A 25,529-nucleotide genomic window follows, 5' to 3' on the forward strand; every position below is an offset into this window, starting at 1 on the left:
AGGCCAGGAGGTGGGGGGGGGGGGGGGGGGGGGGGGGGGGGGGGGGGGGGGGGGGGGGGGGGGGGGGGGGGGGGTGGGGGGGGGGGGGGGGGGCTGGACAGCGTGAGGAGGGAGTGGCGAGCATCCCTCCAAGGAGGGTGGTCCCCGTAACCCAAGCGTCCCACAGAGCACCGCCATTTTGGACGCCTCCAAATCTGAAATTAAAGAAACTGATGAAAAAAACCTCCTCCCTCTCGGGCATTAATGAAGAGGGGTAGACATTACATAATAAATCAGCCTGAGAGCCTCCCGATACTTCCAACGATGAATCGACGGAAGAAAAGGAAGGGGACAAAGGCACAACACTACAATGGAGTGTGACAGTGGCAGGAGCCGAAGCACTGAGAAGAGGAGAAGAAAATCCCTCCCACGAAGGAAGAGTAGAAACTCTACGATGCTCCCTCTTGCTATAAAATAACTTCCACTGCTCTCTAGGCCACACACGGCATTCCGTGCAAGGATTCGTTATTGTGCAAACGTTAGAACAACATCTACTACAAGTGATGTGAGGATCCATTGCTAAAAAGCCAAAAAACGAGAACACGGGAAACCTGGAGTTCCCGGGCACATATATAATTAAAGAAACCGTCTCAATGAGAGATCTAGGTAGTGGAGCCAATGCCATGGACCAACTAAACATTGTACATTTTTTTTTATAAGGTTCAACCTTATTCCAAATGATTCGCACTGAACACTGATTTTCCCTAAATCTCTGTTGAAAGGACCAGCAACTGCAGGTATAAAAAATGAGACTGCATTAAATGACAGAATCATCTGCATATGCATCCAGCCTGTTTTTAAAGCCAAACTACATGGGTATATAAATAACATTGGGATTAAAACACTATACCACAAGGATCACTTGACATTCCATGTCTGTAATCACTACTGTACCTAACCTATCAACTATTAACCTCTGTATTTTATAGATTACAGATTCATTAATTATATTAATAAAAGCTTCCTACGTAGTCCCATCTAAAGCCTCAACAGCACTACCAAAATCATAACCAGCCACACAAATTTCCAGATCATAAGTCTACTCTTCCATCTCAAAACAGAGCGTATCCTCCTGCTCTTCTCCATTTGTTCTATTCTGCATATTTTGAGAAAAGAACACTTGCAACTTGTATTTAGCAACCTTGAGCTCCTTATGACTCAATATGCTATGCCCTCTTTCAAAGCCAACAATAATATGTGCATAATTAAGATGCAACAAAAAGATTTTTCATATCACTACAAACACTGAGGAATCTTTATTGGTAACATTTTTTAAGAATACTGCAAAATTAATACTGTACCAATACAGTATTTACGGAAAATAGGTCTGTCTAAGAATTATGTTCTTACAAATTCATATGAAGAAAATTAAAACATTGCAAGTTTTACAAACTGTACAAATACAACTTAAAATAAAACTAACATGTAACTTACTATAAAATTCACAGGTAACTGGGAAAGGTGCTAGAGGTCCAGAGCCATCAATATCAATGTAAACTTCAGCACGTTTTGAGCCTGGGTTCTGTTTGCCATAGGCAGCGCACGATACTGGATTCAAAGCTTCATAAAAGGAAGAAATAAAATCAATTAACTATTTAGGTCATATACGAGAATAAATTTCACAGACCAAAATTAACAAAATTATGATATGCAATATAGTGCATCATAAGCAAGAAATCAGCCTGAAATATAATGGTATCTAGGAAAACTTACATGTGTGACAAACAGCTCCCGAATACCCTGTGCCAGAGCAATCACAAAAAAATTCTTCTGAGTTTTGCTTACAACGACCTCCATGCTCACAAGGGTTAGGATTGCATCGGTCGATAATTTGGCAAGCAGCTAACACAACACCTTTAAGATCACTGACTTCCTAAAATTAAAATAATTAAATTCACTTGCATAAATTATACATTACATGGTGTATCTGTTAACAAAAACAGTAATTTCATAATGGTTTTTGTATAACAAGAAGAAGATTTTTTCAAGGCAAACCAATTAATAGCAATTTGCCTTATTCCCTTCAAGAAATTCCAATTACATTAACTGTCAAATCTAGACTTAGAACAAAGTGATGGATACCAATTCCTTGAATGTGTTGTGATGCCAGACATGACATGTATATTACCCATACAGGCAGTCCCCGGTTATCAGGGGGTACTCCTAAGCAAAAACCGCCATTAACCAAAACTGCGGTTCATGATGCATAACTCGACTATCGGCATCTTATGGTGCCGATAACCAAAACTCAGTCTGTTATAGTGCTATAAATCACTGATTTTACAGTGTTAGACAGGCACCATAAAACCAGATCGCCATTAACCGAATCCACTAATAACCAGGGACTGCCAGTAGTGGAACCTAGCTTTTTGTACGCCCTGGTTTTCGTATGATTCGGTTTTCATAGAATTTTTCTGACAAAACTTTGTGTCAGGTTTAGTAATTTTCCTCGGATTTTGTACACTCTGAGACGCTCCTTCCGGGGCCTACCACATGACTAGGCTTTATACTGAGCACCCAAACAAGGCATTCCATGTTCTCTCGTGACCCATTCTGCTTTTGTGTTTGTTGTTTTTTGAGCTTTTTTATTTAGTGCAACTGCTAAATAAGCCATCATGGGGACACAGAAAGTTCTAAGTGCCAGTCCTTCTGTAAAAATAGCAAGATGCATTATAGAATTTAAGAAAGAACTCTTAGTAAAGTGTTGGAGGGTGAAGCATGTCGATCACAGTAAGAAAATGCCTACAAGTGCTGCTGTTAGTGAATTTAAGGCCAGCAGAGTTTGAAAAATTCAGAAAGGGAGTGGGCATACATAATGTGCCTACTTCATGTTTGCAAAGTGGACAGTTTTGGACAGTTTTGTTGTGCGACAGGGGTCCAGTGACTCTCAAGCTGGTCCTAGTGCAAGTAACAAGGTCCTTGATATCTGAAATCCTTCTGGAGGGGGGGTTCCCCTTCCAAACAATAACCTCTCCTCCTCCTCCTCCTCCTTCTCCCTATCTTCCACACACTAACAAGTGTGTTCCATAAAGGTAAGAGTGATGGGTAAATGTTCATTATTAATTTAATTTTATTCATTTATATTTATTTCTCATATTTTTCTGTATGTAAAACTGTATTCTCTATAAAATGTATTTTTAAAAAATATTTTTGGGGATCTGCAATGCATTAATTGTATTTACATTATTCCTTATGGGAATTATTGTTTCGGTTCTCATATGTTTTAGAGTTCATGGGAGGTTCTGGAACGGATTATGTACGAAAAACAAGGTTCCACTGTACGATGAAATTAGCCCAGAGCCACCAATGACACTGTATTGAGGGTCATATCCCAGAGTGAAACATCCTGAAGACACTTAAGGAGATTTGGTCACACTTTTTAAGACTAGGCTAAATCCCAAATCATTACTTTTCTTTTATTCTTCTTTTAATGTAAAGCAGAAATATGTTATATTTTTTAATATCAAGTATGAATATAAGTTGTATTGAAGCCATGATCATTTTGAGGCATAAATTATAACCCACTGTATTGATGTGTATCCTAGCAAACACCCGGCCCCCTTACAGAACTGAAGCAGCAATTTCTTTATACTAGGACCATAACAGGTTAAATTAGAGTAAATCAAATATGAAATATTATTATTATTATTACTATTATTATTATTATTACTCAAAGCTGGAACATAGCTCTAGTGCATCCAATAAACAGTATGGTGGCCTGGGAAAAGTTGCCAAAATAATAAATGAAACAGATCACAGATAGGCAAATTAGTGAAGGTCTACTTGTATGAAGAAGTGTGATCACAACAAAAATCATCACAACTAGTGAAAATGGACAAACATGGAGCAGCTACTGAAACCACAATCACAATATGAAAAGAGGGACAATGTGCAGCACCATCAGATAGTCTGGACATGTGCACAGAGTCTTATTAAAGTCTCAATCAAACAAGATGTTGCAAATGGAATTTCTTGTACATCTCAAACAAGCTCCCAGTAGAACTATAAAATAAAAATCGCATGCTGAGAATAAATGTACATAGCTTACCTCATCCTTAGGTTTTTGTTTGAATCCAATAACAGAAATTCTTCTCATGCAACCTAAGAAACCTACAGAACCATACACACCACCTGAAATAAGAAACAAAATACTGAAGATAATAGCATGAAGTTTTTCAAACTGAAACTATTAGAAACGAAAAGCTAAAATAAGTAAATAAGGGTAACCAAAGCTACATGATTGGATTGGCTTTCTTACAACTGTATCTTTGCGAGATTAACCCAATTAACACCGCTCCTTTTGCCTTTCTCTGTAAATGTTAAAAAATGCAGTATCTTAATTTTCATATTCTCCTAAGGACAATAAGAAGTGCAAAAAATTTTTTACGTATACGTACTTTGAAAAATACCGCATTATTAGATTTTTTTATGATCTTTACATTCCCAAGTTAACTTAGACTCATGGAAAAATAATCAACTATCACACTAGTAGTTTCAGAATTATGCAAAATTATAAAGATGCAGCACTACTATCACATTCTCACAATTATATGACATTTAACCATTGCATTGTTTTGGTCCATAACAGCTTTGGGTTTATATTTCCTCATTTGTCAATTTGCAATACTATTGCAATGTGAATGGCAGAAAATAATGACAACTTTTTTAACTATCTTTCCATGGAATCTAAGAACAGAATAGATTGGATTTAGGCCAAATGCCAAGTGCTGGGACCTGTGAGGTCATTCAGCACAAAAAAAGGAAATTGACAGTCTGTAAAAAGGTTTGAAATGTGTACAGGAGGAAAACCCTGCAGTTGCTCCATAAATCAACTGCTAAGAGAAAGTGGAAAGTAAGATGGAAACAAGACAATATGAAAGGAGGTACAGTGAAAGGAATGAACGAGAACGCAGTTAGGGTCCAAAGGGATGCTGCAAAGAATCTTAAGTCCTCAGAATCTCAAAACAATTGGTTATTATTTCCTTTTCCTGAATTCATAAAGGCTTCACAATTATGGCTACTCGTTTCTTCATTATTCATTTTGATTGAGAAAGATGATGAAATGGCAAAAGTAAGAATTTTTTCTGCAAATGCTTGGGGCATTTAATAACTAAAATTTCATTATAATAGTAAACAAGACATACATCCACTTCTTTGAGAGAAATGCACACTAAATGCTCAGTAATGGTACAGGAAGAATGAAAATCAAGAACACATCACAGATAGAGTAAAATCTGGATCTTGAAAAAGAGAAAGGGTATCTTATGATAATGAACAAGTATTATGTATTGTGATCGGAAAATATTATGTAAGTGCATTGTCATTGTTCAGGGGTCAATCAAACACTGCATATTTCAGAGTGTAAGTTATATAAAACGAAGTAAAAAAAAGATGGCTATTTCCATGAATTTATCTATCTGTAGTAAAAGACAACTGCTAAATTAGAAGACCATCTATGTACAGGCAGTCCCCGGGTTACGACAGTGTCGGCTTACGACATTCAGAGGTTACGACGCTTGTCAATAAGACGTTATTTCCAGGGTTACGACACATGTTCCAGGGTTACGATGGATGTTCCAGGGTTACGACGCCTAGAACGCTCATCTGGGAGATGAAATATGACACCAAAAATGCAAAATAATCAATATTTGAAGGTTTTTTTTGATGAAAAATGCCATAAGAATGCAGTTTACATAGTTTTCAATGCACCCAAAGCATTAAAAGTAAGGTTTTCTTAGGATTTTTGACGATGTTCCGGCTTACGACGATTTTCGGCTTACGATGCGTCTCAAGAACGGAACCCCCGTCGTAACCCGGGGGCCGCCTGTATAGGTGTGATGGTAATTGCTTCATAGCAAAGGATGATAAAGGAAAGGAGAACGCATTTTTGAGAAGTTCGGCAGCAAGGAGGCTTTCGAGCCACTGTTGGAGGCATCTATGCTCGCAGCTGTTCTAGAATCGGCAGGAGTGTTGTGGATCTCGTCGGGACGTGAGAAACGCCCCAATTTCTGAAGCAATACCTCGTCTAGATTCATTTAAGAAATTCTAGAAATCCCTGGAGTCTGTGACGTTCGCCGTAGGCTCCGCCCCCAGAGTGCCGTATAAATACGACAAATGAACTTTGGAGAGCAGTGATCGTAGAAGGAAGAAATCGTAAAAGAGAGAGATCACCAGTTAGTAAGAGCTACAGATCAGATTATCAGTGAGAGATCAGCAGGAGTGATCGTCAGAGAGAGGCTAGAGACGAAGGAACCGACGAAGTATCAATCAAAAGAAGAGTTGTTCAGGAGTTGGTTGGATATTGGTCTAGTCGTCTTCAGGAGTGGACGAATTATCTCGTGTTATCTCGACGTCGAGCAGACTTCAGAGAAGAAAAGGTTCTGCTACAGGTTTTGGGGATTTTCGGTTTTTCAAGTAGACTAGTTTCTGCAATACGGAGTCAAGAGGACGACTGCAATTGCTGCTCTACTTTTATGAAGCCAGCGCGTCGAATTGCCAAATCGATTAGCAAGTATTTGAATTGCTTCACTGTTCCCCCAGTTCATGCAGTGTAAGATTCTATCTTTTTATGTAAACAGGAGATACCATTCTGCATTTACCTTTGTTAGTAAGCTTGTAAATAAACCTCTGTTGTGTTAGTGTTTCTTTCTATATTTGTATCCCCAGTTTCAACTGTTTGTGTTGATATATTTTTTTTTTATTTATTTCATATCGAACCTGAAGCGGACCTCTCTCAGAGGCCGTAACATTGTGTCGACCTTTAACCAGGATATTTCGACACCGTAACATTGTCTCTGAGATCTCAGGGTCCGTAACATTTGTGGCGACCTTGCCTAGGCTATCAACACTTTAACAGTTTGAAACAGGGAAAATATAAAATCAGAATGAGTGAGATGGTGAAAGAGTTTGTAGTCAGGTAAGCTACTAGGTCTGGAGGGGAATGATCTCCATGAGTATGTGGAGAAGAAAGAAAGAGAGAAGTATGAGAGAGATGAAAGAGCGGCTGAGAGAGAAGTAATGAAAATGCAGCAAGAGAAAGAGAGATAAGCAATGATAATGCAGCAAGAGAAAGAGAGAGAAGAAATGAAGATGCAACAAGAGAGAGAAGTATTGAAAATGCAGCAAAAGAGAGAAATGTTGGTAATGCAGCAGGAAGAAATAGAAAAAGTATGAATGCATGAACAGGAAGAGAGAGAGAAAGAGCGTATGCATGAGTTGGAAATTGCTCGGTTAAGGGAAAGTACTCATAACAGTCGGTCAGGCGAGAACGGAAACGAAGCTGATACGTTACGCATGAGTGCAGTGCTAAAATTAGTGCCAAAGTTTGATGAGGAAGATGTTACGACATATTTCATGTGTTTTGAGAAGTTAATGGAACGAGTAGGTTCTCCTAAAGAAACGTGGACTTTATATTTGCAGTCAGTTTTGAGTGGTAGGGTGCTTACTGTGTATAGTTGCATGTCTAAGGAGGAATGGGATAATTACGATATCGTGAAAGAAACCGTTCTTAGCGCGTATAGGCTAGTACCAGAGGCATACCGTAAGAAATTTAGAAATTTGAGAAAGGACGAAAATATTACGTATGTAGAATACGGTAAGAAGTTAGAAAGGCTGTTTTTTGATTGGTTAACTTCTGCTAAAGTTGATGATTTTGATAGTTTGAAGAACTTAGTGTTGTTAGAAAACTTCAAAGATAACGTATCCCCTGAGATTAAACTTTATATAGAGGATAAGCGAGAAGTATCTTTTGCAGGAGCAACTAGGCTAGCTGACGAATATAGTCTAACTCATAATTTGAGTGTTAGTAAGAAACGAAACGATCCTTCGTCTGGTAGAGTACAAAGCAGTAAAGGTTTCAGTCCTAGTAATAGCAATGTGAGTAGAAGTGACTATTCCTGTTATACATGTGGAAAACCTGGTCATACGTCTAAGGTTTGTAAGAGTAGAATGGCATCTAGTGGCTCAGAATTAACTTGTTTCCGATGTAATGGGAAAGGGCATTTAGCGAGGAATTGTGCAGTAGAAAGGAAGGACGGTAAGAAACCAGTGTCTCTAGTTAACCTTTCGCCAAGTAGGAATGATGTGATGAGAGAAACTAGGAAAGTTTTTGGTGAATTTCTGTCGGAAGGCGTAGTTTCATCTCTTGGAGGAGTAGATTCGAGAGAAGTGGTCTTGCTTCGAGACACAGGGGCTGCTGCCTCACTGATTCGAAGAGTGTGTGTGCCGAACAGGGCAGAAATCAATATGGAAGAGAAAGTTATGTTAGGTGGATTTCCTAACACTTGTGTTCTTTGTCCTTTGTTGAAATTGAACTTAGAAAGTCAGGTAGTGTCAGGAGAAGTAAAACTTGCAGTTGTGGACAGTTTGCCCGTTGAAGGCGTTGACATTATTGTCGGTAAAGACTTAGCTTTATCCAAGAATGTGAATCCTGTTGTGAGGAATATTCCAGTGCCTGAAATGGTAGTAACTAGGTCGGGTTAGATACAGACATAGACTACGATCATAATTTGTTCGTGGATTCGAACGAGTGTGATAAGAGGTAGAGAGGTTGATCTTGGCATGACTGTGGCTGAGAGACCGAACTCTATCGTGGACAGTAGTAGCCAAGGGGAAGGCGTAGCTGTCGAGAGTAACGTATTAAATGCACCAGTATCTAGTACTAGTTACGGTGATGAATTAGGCTCTAACGTTTTGGATAAGGATGAGCTAGTCAAGTTGCAGAAAGAGGATGAGACACTAACCCGAATTTTTTAATATGAGCTGGATGGTGATCTCGATGATGTGTGTAAGGAAACTTTTTGTTTAAAGGACGAAGTTTTGTGTCGTAATGTTAGACCGAAGTCAGGTAGTAAAGGGGAAGTCACAGAACAATTAGTAGTTCCTAGGAAGCTTCATGAAGTAGTTTTGAAGTTATCACATGATGAGCAAGGACATTTGGGAGTGAATAAAACTTTCAAGTGTATTAGTAGGGCGTACTTTTGACCTAAAATGAAAATTGATGTAAAGAGATATGCTCTAAGCTATCATGAATGTCAAATTGCCAGGAAACCGATTCAAGTAATTCCCAGAGTTCAGTTGTGTAATATTCCTACAGTAGGCGAATCTTTTGAGAATGTATTTATAAATATGTTTGGAACTTTGCTCCTTAATTCCTGTTCATGCAGCATGAGATCTTATGTGATTTAACTTTAAGCCTCTATTTTATATCTTCTATTATGTATTTTAGTCCCTTCTCCTGTACTTTGTATTTTTTGTTCAGTTCCTCCCAAGTTTTGTGGCTTCTTATCCTTTTTTCTGCCATTTCTTTCAGTTTACTTAAGTCAGCTCTCATCATGATTTGTTTTTTGAGGCACCTTTTCCAAGGCAGTTACAGTTTGGTTTCTCTTTGGTTGGTTGTGATGGTGTTTGTATCCCCATGAGTTCTGCTACTAGTCTTGCTCCTGCATATACCAGGTGGTTTGTTTCTGTGATACTGGTGGTGTGTATTAGTCTCAGTATTTCATTAACTTCACTTGTTTTCTCTGTTAGTTTCTTTGTGTTGTAGGCTTTCATGGAGGGGATCTTTGTTCTTCAAGTATTGGCTTCATCCATTATCTGATCTATTCCACCCACTCCGACAGAGCTCTCTGTTACATCTTTGGTGTTTCTTCATGTGCTGTTCTTTGGTGGTTCATCATTCCTGTCTGTCTTCTGTAGTATCATCTCTTAGTTAGTCTTCTTGTCCTTCATTGTTGGGTGTTATTTCTCTTTCCAGTTCATTTCTGTCAGTAGTGGAGAGCCAGATCTTTTACTTTATATTCTTACTTGGTCTACCAGCCTCTACTCTGTTTGAGGAATGTTATTTTTCTCATTCCAGATGTTGACTATCCTTCTTCTGTATCCTCTTTCCATCAGGTTGTTTCTGATGTAGCATCTCCATATTTCTTTATTTTCTTCTCTTGTCCATTTCTTCTTCTGGTTTGACTCTGTGGCTCCAGTCTCTGGTTGTTTGTTTGTGTATATGGTGTTTTTACGTTACATGGAACCAGGGGTCATTCAGCAACAAGAATGACTTCCGAACCACATCATGAGTGAACTTCTATCACCAGAAATACACATCTCTCACACCTCAATGGAATGCCCGAGAACTGAACTCGCAGCCACCGAGGTGGCAGGCCAAGACCATAACAATCACGCCACTGAGGCACTCAGTCTCTGGTTGCTGGTTACTGTTGTGGTGGTCAGTTGCTGGATAATGACCTCCAAGTACCTAACTGTCCCCCCCTATCAATTGGGCTGTATAACTGGCTGCCAGACAAAAGCCCCTCTATTACCAGTGGTTCCATTTACATCGTTGTCATTTAATATTTAATTTCTTTCCATCGTTGCTGAGCTTTGCTATTTAACCCATTGCTGGACCCTACCCCATCGGGAATAGGGACTCATTTACAGCTGAGTAGACTGAAGAAATTGTGGTAAGGATCCTTTCTCAAGGAATCAACAATGAGGAAAGCGGTTTTTAACCTGCCCATTGATGAGTTAAACCACTCTGCCATGGCGCAACTTATTATTTATTATTATTTGAAAATATTAATAAACATACATGTACCATAAAAATTCTCTCATCTGAGAGAGAGAGAGAGAGAGAGAGAGAGAGAGAGAGAGAGGAGAGAGAGAGAGAGAGAGAGAGAGAATATGAGAGGAGAGAGAGAGAGACGAGAGATGAGAGAGAGACGAGAGAGAGTAGAGAGGAGAGCAGAGAGAGAGAGAGAGAGAGAGAGAGAGAGAAGAGAGAGAGAGAGAGAGAGAGTTATCATTTTCATTATGTATCTAATTTACACATAAATGATTGAAAACTTATAAATTACATAAAAAATTAAACAAACACTTTCGCACGGTTTCTGAAGCATTCACAAATGCTCACGTGTCTGTGAAAAACTCGTGTATGACAATTAGTAAGGCTCCAATGTAAAGTTCTTGTGTCTGTGAATTCACGCAACTTGAATTGTGGAAGTTTAGATATTATTGTACACATATTTACGAAAAATCAAATTTTATTTTTAATTACAAAATCTATTAACTTAGAGGCTGATTTATGTGATTTCCTTGAGCATATATTTTCAGTGTTACTGTAGCTTTTTAATAAGTGGTAAAAATTTTAAGTAAATCCCTTCAATAACAAGATAGCAATGCTCACTTTATGACAGGCCTTATGGCAGCACTGTCCCCCTTAAAATAACCACACCAAGGTGCCTATTGACCTACCCACAATGATTACCTAAATCTAATAAGATTATTCTCGCTCATAAATAAGAAAACTTGTACAGGAACACCTGTGGTAGTTGAACTGGGACATTTGGAAGAGAAAACAGCTAAAAGATAAATACAAATAAACATTGTTACCAGCCTACAGTACAATCTACAATACTAATCCATTAACTCACCTCCAACAATGAAATATTTTCCTGATATAATGGATACAATGCGTGTTGTTTTCATCGGGACACCATCTACTGTCAGCTCCATCTTATTATCAGCAATGGTAAAAATAACTTGATGCCAGCGCCCATCATTATAAGTAGTATCAAAATTGTCCAATATGACTTTTCCCTGAGTCTGAGGAGCTGAAATATCCACTTTTACTTTCCCCTCATGAAGGTATACCTGAAAATGGGCAAGAAGTAATTGCAAAACATTGAAAATCAAAGTTTTAAGGCTGATTTTATAAACAAGTACTAAAATCTTGGAACCAATACAGTAAATCTCAAACCAAAGAACAAATCATTAATATACAAACATGCAAGCAACAAAAAGAATCATAATGAACTGTAAAACAAACCTTGAGAATGTTTTTCACTGCTATAAGTTATATCAGATACCTAGTTAATACAAATAGTAGGTTGTTTAACGCATAAAAAAATGATTGTGCATAGTTATCATTGACGTTATTCTACGAAGCACAATAACACAACTCTTGACTCATACAGCTCATCTGAAGGAATTGCTCATAAAAGAAAAATTCAGGATCATATATTCTATGCTTGTACAAATAAGAAAAACCTTTACAATTATCAGCAGAAAACAATTTTTGTTTGTCTTGTAAGTAGTTATGTAAATAGTCTAATTTCTGCAGCTCACTTTTAGATAAAAACATTTTTTAAAGCAAACTTCAAAATTATGAGCTGCTATTCACAAACAACTTTCCATCAACAATGTCAATTCATGCTCTGATAAGGAAGATACATTCAACTTCAATACCTGCAGACCAAAATGATATATTGAGCAATTCTTACATCACTGTTAAAACGGCCATTTATTAGTTATACATCAGCTTTATATGTTCGTTTCATGGACTCACACAATGCCAATATCATCTAGTATGTATTCTATACATCCAGGTGTTAGTGAAATCTGTAACAGTAATAGGGACCTACAAAATAGGCTCATTTTCAAACAGATACAGTAGTGCCTCAGGATACGAAATTAATCCGTTCCGAAGTGGCCTTCAAAACCTGAATTCTTCGTATCTTGAACCACATTTTACATGTAAATTGCCTAATTCATTCCAAGCCCTACAAAAACACCCCAGTAAATTTTATAATAAAGCTAAATTGACCAATAAACAATGAAATACAACAATTTGAACCATTCAATACCTAACATAAACTACATATACTATATGTACCTGTAAATAAAGTGTATTAGTGTACATGGTACAAGAAATACTGTACGTACATATGTAGTAAAATGTGGAACCTTACCTTTCGAGTGAGGCGATCTCCGAAAGTGGCGACAAAGGAGGAGGACAAATGGCAGAAAACATGAACACTAAACTTTATGAAACACATTAACAAATGGCAGAAAACATCAACACTCAACTTTACAAAAAACTTAAAATTGAATTTCTTTTTTTTCTTTTTTTTACTTTTTTATACTTTACATTTTTTACAAATTTTCAATTTCTTCACCACTTTCAACTTTGTTTTTTCATATCAGTTGGATCTTCCTATTTGCTTACCACTACTAAAGGCCTCTTTAAAAAAATAACTATCCAAGGAAGACTGCTTCTGCCTGCTTTTGACAATGTTCCTGAAGCGACTCAGACAAACGTCATCAAACTGAGCAAGCATACGACCTGTGTGAGCCTTTTCGGGGTGTCTCTTTTCTACAAATGATTGCCCTTTATGAAAACCAGCTAGAGCATCCTTAATCTCTGCCGTTGTCATAGGGTCGTCCTCCTCCTCGCCGCTGCTAGAGAACTCTTCTTGAACGACATAATGTTTCATGGCTTCCAACTCCTTCAGGTCATCCGTCGTAAGCTCCTCTTGGTGCTCCTCGAGAAAGTCCTTGATGTCATCCTCGTTGACGACCAGCCCCATGGACTTGCTTTGAAGGCTCGAGGAGTCTCCGAATGATACACAAGTAGGGGCTTGACTTTACAATCTCCACTGGCGTTGGAACATAGTGCGAGCGTAAGCCTGTCTTTCATAGGCTTATGCCCAGGTAGCTTCTTCTCTTCCTCCGCGATGTACGTCTACCGAGGCATTTTTTTCCAAAAAAAGGCCAGTCTCATCACAGTTGAAGACTTGCTGAGAACTGTAGCCTTCGTTGATCGTCATCTCGTCGAACGTCTTAATAAAGGCTTTGGCCGCTTTCGTGTCCGAGCTGACAGCCCCCCCATGCCACACCAGCGAATGGATGCCAGTCCGTTTACGGAATTTATCAAACCACCCACGAGAAGCCTTGAAGTCTGGGGTTGGCGTCGATGTCCCTTCTCCTCCGTCATCTTCAGCCTGAGCAATCAGATCACAGAAAATAGCGCTGGCCTTCTGGCAGATTGCTGTCTCAGTTATCGTATCGCCAGTGATTTCTTTGTCTTTTATCCATACAAGAAGCAGCCTCTCCATCTCATCATGCACGTGGCTCCTCTTGTTGGACAAAATAGTCACACCCTTGGAAGTTGTAGCTGCTTTGATGGCTTCCTTCTGCTTAAGGATGGTGCCTATCGTCAATGGATTTCGGCCGTATTCCTTAGCGATCACACTCAACCCCATGCCAGCTTCATACTTTTTAATTATCTCCATCTTCGTCTCCATAGAAAGCATCCTCTCTTTCCGTGAACTTCAGCAACTTTCTTGAGACTATAATTAAGTTAATTAAGTTCTCACACAACATAATAAAGTAGAAAGTGAAATCACTAACACGAATTTACGTTAACAAACAAAATCGTATATGTGAACGAACGAATTCTGTGCGTGTATGATAACGCTGGTGTAACGAAGTGGCCAAAGGACACCTGTACGTAGAGGCATGATGGGATAGATACTGACCAATAGGAGAGCAGGATCTTACAGCAGTGACTAGCAACAGGAACCAATGGGAGAGTGGAAGGATGGTGGTGAGTCTACAGAGTTAGAGGCGTGCGAGTTTTAAAATTGTTCTTGGTGGTCTGGGCGAATCTCGGGACTTTACAGTAACACACTTTCGTAACCTGAATTATTTTCGTGTACAGAAGCAAAAAAATCTTTGTCTTTGCTTTCATAACTTGGATTTTTCATAAGTTGGGACTTTCGTATGTCGAGGTTCCACTGTATTGTTAACAGTAATAAATTTTCAACTAAAAAAATTAAACTGAACAATTTTTGAAACATTCACATGCAGTGCATATGGTACTTTAATATTTCAGTATTCCTAGCTGTATTGCTGCATTAATTAATAAATTAAATATCTTACAAGGTCTTCCTTAAAACTTACTACAAAATAACGCTGCAGAGCAAGAGGAAAGAAACAACAAGATAGACCTGCTAATTCCTGTATTAGCAGGTCTATGATCTTCACATCCACAACACCCATCAGCATCAATTCAAATGTGTAAAAAAAAATCAAATGGCTTATATGGGTTTATGGGGTGTCTGGGTTTTTTAAAATGTTTATTCAGTTGGGTTGTCTTTTGAAGGGCTTATTCAAGTCTTTATTTATGGAAAGAGCTAATAATGTAAAGGGAGGTATTATTATACTTGTACACTGACCTAGATTAAAGTAGTATATTGTTACGAAGTGCCAAGTATCTGGTTACCTTGCATCAAATATTACCTCACCAAAAGCCAAACACCTGAACCCTCATAACACATTTAAACGACTGAATACACTAAAGGCAACAGTGATCCCTTAACACTTACCAGTATTGCAGAAAATCAGACTAGTTCATCAAAACAGGTGTGATGGTAATCTTGTGTAAGTAATTAAATTAATCAAAGGGCATCACTCCTTCAACAACTTTAAAACTCTAAGTATTTCCCTGATTTCAGAAGTCTAAGTACTTCCCTGGTTCTAAGTCACTTCAGTTAAATTGAAGGAAAGTAAATCAATTACCACTCTATGTTTCTACCTAACATGAATGTAATCATAATTAAATATTTATTTCTGGGCTCAGCTCGTGTCGGCCTATGAAAGAGTCCTTAATATCATTCTTTCTAGGTAAAAAAAATTAGCCTAAAATTACCAGAGAAAAACAAAATTAAGAAAATGTCAGTAAAACTGACTCGCTCACTCTTAAAAAGAAGTGTCGGTATGATATAGGGGCGAGTGTGGAACACTACCACGAGACAAACACCAATTAGAACTTCCCTATCAGAATCCCCCCAAGAGAGAGCTGATACCAACGGGCGATGCAGCCTCTACTACTACTACTAGAGGACGCCACGGACAGCAGCGCCCCTAGTGGTCATCCTTAATTTTTAGCACCAGCGACAAGTCGCCATTTTCTTGTGCTTGTGTTTTTCTTGCGATTTATCCGCACCTTCATCATGGAACGCTCTGCAATTGCCACGGCTAAGTTAAGTAACTCATAAGTAACATTTTACCGTATTTTTGTCTTCCGGGTACCAGTATTTTCCTTTTTATAGGTCATATACGGTTCCCCGGTTGTCTCGTGGCGGCCATGCCGCCTCGTAAGAATTCCCAGTCCTCCATACTGGGACTTCTTATGCTTATGGGCTTACTTTATCACATTCATTGTTTACATCGAGTTTTAGCTAGTTCAGCCCTCCTACCATTCTCTTAGCTTGGTATTTAGGGCTATTATTATTATTTTCAGCCCAGCATCCCGGCTCTTGCTCTACATCGGCTATCGCTGGCTCCGAGTAGGCTCCTGTTTCTCGGAACAGTCTGCCTCCTCCTGGGCTTCTTTCTCTTTTACTAAAAGTGTCTCTTCCACCTTTCGATGTATTTTTATTATTTAGGGTGTTAGGCTAGCCTAGGTGCTTGTTCCACATATTGGTTCAGCTTGGTTCACGTGGCCCTACCACGGTTGTGTTGCTCGCGGCCTAGGCCACTTGCGGTCACGTGTCCTATAGCACCTTACCCTGCCCCTTCCCTCCCTCTCTGATGTAGGGAGGGGCTGGGGGACCCCTTGGTTGTTATAACAACCTCATCGCCTTCTCTCACACTCTCGGAGGTGACCGGGGGGTCCCCCCAGCAGGGGGTATAGGGCGACCACTATGAGGTACCGGGTCTCCATGCGGGTAGTTGGTGAGGCGGGGAGGAGTAGCCACCTTCCTCCCCTTTTCTCGCTCTCCCGCCGTGTTTCGCCGGGATCTCCCTCCCCCCCTCCCCATTGCTCAGCCACCTCCCTCCAGATACGTAAGGAGCCTTCCGTCGCAGCCGGGGCCCCTTTGGTTATAGGATATTGGCTCCGCTAGCGGGCAGGGTGGGCGCTATGAGTGGTCGGTTGCTTGCCTACTATATCCTTATATCTCTCCCCCGCTACCGGAAGGGAGCTTACCCTTACCTACGCACTCTTCTAGTAGACGGGCGGAGAGAAGTTGTTTTAATTTTGTTATTTTAAAAGGATATATACCCTAATTATAAGATATTTTACAATGAATTGTGTGTTATTATATTATTTTTATCACCATCCCCGCCATTGTCCGTCGTGGTTTCCATTACCACCACTCCTAGTTGGTTGATTCTTGTGCCTCCGCCATTGGCGGAGCCATAGCCTATCTTCCAACCTGGTTACCACACGTATTTTAGCGGGGCTCTGGTTTTATCTAACTTTATCGCTCCGGCACCAGCGGAGGGCATATGTTAGAGGCCTGTAAGTGTTTACTTCTGTAACTCATGTACTTTTTTCACTTACAGGCTACCAACTGCCAGGTCCTAGCCTGTAATGCGACGCTCTACGACCCCTGTGGACATGACGAGTGCAGGTCTCACGCCCCGTGTGCCACGTCGTACAATGAGACGATCGTCTGGCACCCCGAAGCCTGCGCTATATGCTACGACCTGGTCGGTCAGCTGGGAGATGGGGTATGTCCATTATAGACTTACTTATGATTTTACTAACAACTTCTAGTCGTAAGTTTGTTAACCCTGTCCCACAATTGGTAGCTAATCTCACCTTTCTTTCAGGCTAGCGGTGTGAGGGAAGTCGCCCTCGCCACCCTGAAAGCGTGGGTTGGGCTTTGGCTTTGGGGAAAAACGCCGCCAAGGGCCAGCCCTACATTTTAGATAGGAAGCTGGCCATCCAGATTTTCCCCGCGGGCAAGTCGACGGGCTACGTCGATCCCTTGTCCGCTGCCCCACTGATAGCCTCTATCCAGCAAGAACTCCAGCAATCGTTTTGGGGGTTTGGTCGTAGCCTCCCAGGAGTCGGTTCCGGACGTCGCTGCCCTGGACCTGAACCTTGAGCCAATGGCGGTAGTTAGCGAGGATTTGTTGGTTGAGGTAGGTTTGTCGGGCGCCCAAGGTCTTTCCTTGGGCGCTCCTGGATCTTCTCCTGTCCCTTCTTCTTCCGCCTCTTTCCAAGGCTTTGCGGGATCCGAGATCCCTAGCCGCCCTCCCGCTCTCTCTGTACCTCCTAAGGAGAAGGGAAAGAGAGAACCGAAGACCTTATCCAAGTCGACTTCTAGAAAGTCGTCTTCGTCTTCTTCGGCCAGGAAGTCGTCGACTTCATATGCCGATGCGGTGAAGGCGAAGCCGAGCTCTTCCCAGTCGAAGAGCTCCAGAAGCAAGGCTTCGAAGGAGAAGGCTCGCGCTACCACCGAGTCACTGCCTTCTCCCGCCTCCGCTGCCTCCGCTCCGGCTATGCCGGCAGGGGCGGCAAGCACCAGCACCTGCGTTCCCTCTTCTGCCTCACCAGGAGTGATGGAACAGGTAGGGGTGCTGGTAGGTTCCCAAATCTCAGCATTGGGAACACGTTTTGAGCAGATGTTCGCGCAATTATCGAACAGTCTGTCTCAAACTGGACAGTCTATCCAGGACCTCTCTAATAGAATGAGAGAGAATGAGGACCGAGTGGCTGGGCTAACTCAGGCTCCTCCCCCAGTCTCCCCTGCATCTAGCACGGGGATTCTCCAACTTCCGCCTTACGACTCCCTGCCGGCTTTCTCTATGGACAATCCGTGGAGAGTAGCGGCCTACGCCCCTTTTAAGGACGGGATGATTTCCATCCCGGAGTTTGGTACTCGAAGGATTGAGGACTTCGAGTTCTACCCTCCGGGTCTGACGCAGCCTTTCATCGGGTATGCTAGGCTGACGCCAACGGCTCTCACGAGAGAGGACAAGATCTCGAAGGAGTCAGTTCTCTACAGTAGAGATCACGCCCAGCGAGAATGGGTTCACTGCCTTGAGGACTGGGAGTGTACTAACACTAAACTCCAGGCCTACAAGAGTCCCTTCACTATTTTCGCGACGGAAGAGGAGGTCTCTCTTCCGTTCGCCACGAAATTGGTGGAGAAGGCTCTTCAGGCAGTCCTCAAGGATGAGCCCATTCCACAGTTGAGGGAGTCGGAGTCTACTTCTCCACTCTTCCCCGCCTTCGGAGAGTTGTGGGAAAACCTGCCAGCTACATTCACGATGGGTAAACTCAAGCCGGACTGCGCCATGGACCAGTTCGGTGAGAAATTACCTAGGCTGCCGGATTCCCTAATCCAGGCAGAGTTCGATGCGCGAACTAGGTTTGGCAGGTCCCTCAACTCTCTCATCGTTACGGAAATGGCTGCTCTTTCCTACGCTACGGAACCGCTGTTCAAGATTCTGGCGAAATCTCAGTTTCAGACGGTTCTGTCAGACGCTTTTGACTTCTTCCAGGCCAGGAGGAACTGCCGGAAGCATGTCCTTCAAGAGTGTACAATCAGGCATGAGCCTAATAGACTCTTGGCTGCGAGCATGTGGGGAGCGGATCTCTTCCCAGAGTCCGCAGTGAACGAGGTCCACCACGAAGCTGCTAGACTCAACCAGAGCCTTAGAGCTAGGTGGGGTATTTCCTCTAAGAGGAAACAGGAATCCGTTCCCACTGCTGGCAAGAAACCAAAGAAGGCTGGTAGGAGGTTCCAGCCTTATAAAAAACTTCAACATCAGCAGCAGTTTGTGCAGGCAGTCCCAGTTACCCAACAGGGGCAACCTTCCACATCTAAACAGAACCAACCTTTCCTCCGGTGCCCCAGCAATCTCAAACCATCTACTACGCTATCTCGCCGGCCTTTAACCCTGCTTATGAGGCTCAAGGCTACTCTCAACCGAGGGGTAGGGCGAGAGGTTACTTTCGTCAGCGTGGCGCAGGAAGGGGCACGAGGAGTAGGCAGTTCAGAGGAGGGCGTGGTGGCCAACCCGCCCATCAGCAATGAGGCTCCCCAGGTAGGAGGGAGGCTGTTCCTCTTCCGCCACAGGTGGGGGTTCAGCAATTGGGCACAGAGCATAGTGTCCAAAGGATTAGGCTGGAGTTGGATCAAAGATCCCCCTCCAATCAAATCATTTCATCAGGTACCGTCAAAGGAATTGATTAGATTACGTCAGAACTCCTTCAGAAAGGAGCTATTGCGAGAGTCAAACATCTAAAATTTCAAGGGCGCTTATTCAGCGTGCCAAAGAAAGGCTCAACAAAAAGAAGGGTAATCTTAGACTTGTCAAAGCTAAACTCTTTCATTCGCTGCGACAAGTTCAAGATGCTTACCCTCTCGCAAGTAAGGACCCTACTTCCGCGTGGAGCCGTCACATGCTCCATCGATCTTACAGACGCATACTATCATATCCCTATAGCCAGGCACTTCCGCCCATTCCTAGGATTCAGGCTAGGAAATCAGACATTCTCATTCAAAGTGATGCCCTTCGGTCTGAATGTAGCCCCCAGGGTATTCACAAAGAGAGCAGAAGTGGTTGTACAACAATTGAGGGCTCAGGGAATCATGGTAGCGGCATACCTCGACGATTGGTTGATCTGGGCACCAACAGTCGAGGAATGTCTCGAAGCTACCAAAAAGGTAGTTCACTTTCTGGAACATCTGGGGTTCCAGATAAACAAAACGAAATCCAGACTTACTCCGGAATCTCATTTTCAGTGGCTAGGAATCCAATGGGATTTGTCTTCCACAATCTATCAATTCAGTGGCCAAACGGAAGGAAATAGCAAAATCTGTCAGGCAATTCCTCAAATGCAAACAGACATCAAGAAGAAACCAGGAGAGAATCCTAGGGTCTCTTCAGTTTGCTTCGGTAACAGATGTCCTTCTGAAAGCAAGGCTGAAAGATATAAATCGAATTTGGCGGTCAAGAGCAAACTCCAAATATCGAGACAAGTTGTCAGTAATTCCACAGATCCTCCGCAACCAACTACGGCCTTGGTCAAAAGTAAAGAACTTAGCCAAGAAGGTACCCCTCAATATCCCTCCCAATGTTAACCATCACACGGATGCTTCCCTGTCCGGGTGGGGGGGATACTCTCAATTCAAGCAGGTTCAGGGGACTTGGTCAGTTCAATTTCGCCAGCTCCACATAAACGTGTTGGAAGCAATGGCAGTATTTCTTACTCTGAAGAGACTGCTTCCCCGAAGAAGTCTCATCTAAGGCTAGTTTTGGACAGTGCAGTGGTAGTTCATTGCATCAACAGAGGAGGGTCCAAATCCAAGCATGTGAACCATGTCATGATAGCCATCTTTGCATTAGCAAACAAACACAAATGGCATCTGTCTGCCACTCACCTGGCAGGAGTAAGAAATGTGATAGCAGACGCCCTGTCCCGGTCAGTTCCTCTGGAATCAGAGTGGTCTCTGGACGTCGGGTCATTCCAGTGGGTAAGCCGGAGAGTCCAGGTCTCCAAGTGGATCTCTTCGCCTCACAAGCGAACCACAAGCTCCCTTGCTATGTGGCCCCCAACCTGGACCCTCTGGCTTATGCCACGGACGCCCTGTCGTTAGATTGGAATCAGTGGAGGAGAATTTATATTTTTCCTCCAGTGAATCTTCTCTTGAAAGTCCTAGACAAACTAAGGTCTTTCAAAGGGATAGTAGCTCTGATTGCACCGGATTGGCCCAAGAGCAACTGGTATCCCTCTTCTTTTGGAATTGGGTCTCCGACCTCAACGGATCCCCAATCCCAAACTGTCACAATCAGTACAAATGAGGACTGTGTTCGCTTCCTCAAGAACTCTCCAGACCCTAACTTTATGGACTTCATGAAGTTTGCGGCTAATAAAGATGCTGACATTGATCCACAGAACATTCTCTTCCTAGAATCAAGATAAGAGAGAGTCAACCATTAGAACAATATGACTCAGCTGTTAAAAAATTAGCATCTTTCTTGAGAGAATCGAACATCACAACCATGACAGTTAATTTGGCTATATCCTTTTTCAGATCCTTGTTTGAAAAAGGTTTAGCAGCTAGCACGATTACCACTCACAAATCGGCTTTGAAGAAAATCTTTCAAGTAGGTTTTCAGATAGATTTGACTGAATCTTATTTCACATCTATCCCTAAAGCCTGTGCTAGACTTAGACCTTCTCAGAGGCCTACTGCAGTTTCATGGTTCTTAAATGATGTCCTCAAACTAGCTCAGATACTGACAACTCATCTTGTACGTCATTATGCTCCTGAGGAAGAAGTTATTCATTATTAAGCCTAGCCTCAAGGAGCTAGGAATTTCAGAACTGTCGGCTCTATCCAGGGATGCGGGTCATGTGGAATTCCTCCATCAGGAGAAGTTCTACTTGCTCCGGATCGTAGCTTTTTAGCCAAAAATGAAGATCCTCTTGCAAGGTGGGCCTCCTGGAAGGTTATCCCACTTCCACAGGATCCTTCTCTCTGCCCAGTATCAAACTCTTAGAGCCTTTCTTTCTCGTACTTCTTCTAGATCCTCAGGTGCTCTCTTTATGAGAGGAAAAAGGTGGTACTTTATCAGTTAAAGGCATTAGACAGCAAATCCTTTACTTCATTAAACAAGCCAACCCTGAGTCATTCCCAAAAGCACATGATATCAGGGGAGTAGCCACCTCAATTAATTATTTCCAACATATGAACTTGAGGATCTTAGGAAGTATACTGGATGGAAATCCCCGACAGTCTTTAAACGGCATTATTTAAAGTCCTTGGATCTTTAAAGTTTTCAGCAGTAGCAGCGGGAAACATAGTTTCCCCACCTGATACTGTTTAGTAGTTGTAGTATTGATCCAGGTCTCCTTTCTACCTACTTCAACCAACATGCCTCAACCTATCGTCAGGCTACTCAACATCATAGCCTTAGCCGTTGTATCATATAGTGGATTGTCCCTTATTTTTTTGCTAGGGACAACCACTTTGTACTGATATGTACTTCAGTGTACCTACCCTTATTTTTATGCTAGGGTAGGACACAATATGTTTGTATATTCACCATTTTGTGTTTGTGATGAACTTCAGTCACAATGTGTTTGTATATATTTGGAAATAATTGTATTAATGATGGATTTCAGTGTACCTACCCTTATTTTTATACTAGGGTAGGACACATGTATGTATATATTTTGTAATTATGTATTCTAATTAAGTAAATCCCAAATTTGCCTTATTTTACATGCATCTCTGTAATTTTATTTATTTATCATTTAAGTACTTTAAGTTTACTAACATTCTATTATTTTACTGTTATAATAAGTTAGTTTAAGTGCTTAATTTGTATGCTGTATTTGATTTACTTATATTATATCCATCATTTTAAACTGTTTTCATTGTTTCCTTTTTCCATCTTGTCTGTTTCTCTGGTACTCTTTCATAGGCCGACACGAGTGAGCCCAGAAAAAGGGATTTTGACGAAGGAAAAAATCTTTTATTTCTGGGTGATTGGCTCGTGTCGCCCTATGAAACCCCCCCTTTTTTGTGGTTTGTTTTCCCCCCCCTTGCAGGACAAGATGTATTTAATGTTTTATTAAGGATGACCACTAGGGGCGCTGCTGTCCGTGGCGTCCTCTAGTAGTAGTAGTAGAGGCTGCATCGCCCGTTGGTATCAGCTCTCTCTTGGGGGGATTCTGATAGGGAAGTTCTAATTGGTGTTTGTCTCGTGGTAGTGTTCCACACGTCTCCCCTATATCATACCGACTCTTCTTTTAAGAGTGAGCGAGTCAGTTTTACTGACATTTTCTTAATTTTGTTTTTCTCTGGTAATTTTAGGCTAATTTTACCTAGAAAGAATGATATTAAGGACTCTTTCATAGGGCGACACGAGCCAATCACCCAGAAATAGATTTTTCCTTCGTCAAATCCCTTTTATACTGGTGTAAGATAAAGAAAAATTTATAAAAAATTTTAAATACAAAAATTTATTATTAAATTCAAAATTTATAAGTGAAATTCACAATATCAGGGAAAATTACTGTTACTTGAAAACAAAGTAAAGTTTAATTAATTCTTGAATCAAATTAAGTAAAATTAAATCAAAATTAATATATCACAAAATTCAAGAAAATTAATTCAATCAAAATTCAAAAGTGTTAGGCATAACTGAAAATTTGAAATTAATTCACAAGTGCTAAATAACAATAAAACTAAAAGAATTCTAAGTAAATGCAAATCAATTCACAAGTGTTAAATTTAATTAAATGTGCAATGATAAAAAGCAATGAAAAATAAAAACTAAGTCAATTAAATTGTGATGTAAATGAAAATATAAAACAAAAAGACACTTCAATAAGAAAATGATGAATTAATGCACAAACAATGGAACAGACAGAAACACAAAAAATATCAGCAATGTGTAAAAGTGTAAATCTTTTTCATTCAAAACACTGTAACCAACAGTTTTTACCAAACCTTCGTAACAGACAACAGTTCCTATCAATTATTAGTTAAACACAATTCCTATCCGTTATTAGTTAAACACACTCCCTATCCATTATTAGTTAAACACACTCCCTATCCATTATTAGTTGCAACTAATAAAAATATAACACACTTTACCTTTTTTGGTATACCAACTTCTTTCTTTCTCTTGTATATTACACTTTCACAAAAAACCAGGCGCCGTACGAAATGTTGTTCAGATTCCACAAAAGAAATTAAATAAACTAAATAATTCTAAGAAATATCAAATATAGAATTCCTCACAAGTTATGAGTGACCAAATTTACGTTATGTTAATATAATCTCGATGTCGAGTGAGAGAGAGAGAGAGAGAGAGAGCGAGAGAGAGAGAGAGAGAGAGAGAGAGAGAGAGAGAGAGAGAGAGAGAGAGAGAGAGAGAGAGAGATCTAACTGCCTTGAGGTCTTAAGATCGAATGAAAACTCTTCCTTGCGGAAATTGGGCTAGGCAGATGACAAATACGTTCTGGGTACGAAAGCTTCCAGAAAGTTCTGAAATCTGACGCAATCTTACACACATAATGTGCAACATCCACGTGGGACTTGACAAAGATATACACGTACCATACAAGTCTGCTCAACAGATACGTACCCGATTGAAACGGAGGGTAAACGATAATTAAGATTGACATGTTTTTGATGACAACGAGCTCGCTATCAAACGCGCTGACAGAGCAGGGAAGCAAACGGATCTCGCAGACTCTAATCTTAAAGTGCTGACATAAAAGTTAAACATTTGCAGCTTTGAAAAGACAAGGATCTCTCTCTCTTTATGTTATATATATATTCTTTTACAAGACGTTAATGCGAAATCTGAACACACATTTTAAAACATCCTATTCTAAGCTATCTAGGAATCTGAAAAAATGTTGCACAATCTACATGACATTTCAAAGAGGGGAAAACATGCATTTTGAAAGTAGCAATATATAATAATATTGTTTAGTAAATGTAATACTATATATAGTACTATTTATTTTTTACCTATATTGTTAAGCTTAACATATGTTTATTTACTTTAGGCAATGTATAATTTACTAATGTTTTCACCATCTGCCTCCAATGAAAGTAGAAACTACTGAAGACAGTTCAGACTGAGAAACTTAGTGAAGACAACCCACACCAAGAGAGCTAAATGTCTAGCTATCCAAAGAAAGCAGTAACTACTGAAGACAGTTCAGACTGAGAAACCTAATGAAGACAATCCACACCAACAGAGCTTCTAAATGTCTAGCTATCCAATGAAAGCAGAAACTGCTGTAAACCGTTTAGACTCAGAAACTTAATGAAGACAACCCACACCAACAGAGCTTCTAAATGTCTAGCTATCCAAAGAAAGCAGTAACTACTGAAGACAGTTCAGACTGAGAAACTTAGTGAAGACAACCCACACCAACAAAGCTT

General features: G+C 40.8%; 1 protein-coding gene across 3 annotated transcripts in view; it reads right to left on the reverse strand.

Annotated features, from left to right (window-relative positions):
• The window catches only part of LOC135218416 (neurexin-4-like), a 516,193-nt gene that overhangs the window by 306,420 nt on the left and 184,244 nt on the right, over positions 1-25,529 (reverse strand). For all 3 annotated transcript variants that reach the window (XM_064254722.1, XM_064254720.1, XM_064254721.1), the window contains 4 exons: positions 11,463-11,682; positions 4,088-4,170; positions 1,753-1,912; positions 1,474-1,599 (listed from right to left, as the gene is read on the reverse strand). In XM_064254722.1, coding sequence (XP_064110792.1) covers positions 1,474-1,599; positions 1,753-1,912; positions 4,088-4,170; positions 11,463-11,682 — 589 coding nt within the window. The remainder of the gene's footprint in view (positions 1-1,473; positions 1,600-1,752; positions 1,913-4,087; positions 4,171-11,462; positions 11,683-25,529) is intronic.

The sequence above is a fragment of the Macrobrachium nipponense genome, chromosome 9, assembly GCF_015104395.2.
Source record: "Macrobrachium nipponense isolate FS-2020 chromosome 9, ASM1510439v2, whole genome shotgun sequence".
NCBI lineage: Eukaryota > Metazoa > Arthropoda > Malacostraca > Decapoda > Palaemonidae > Macrobrachium > Macrobrachium nipponense.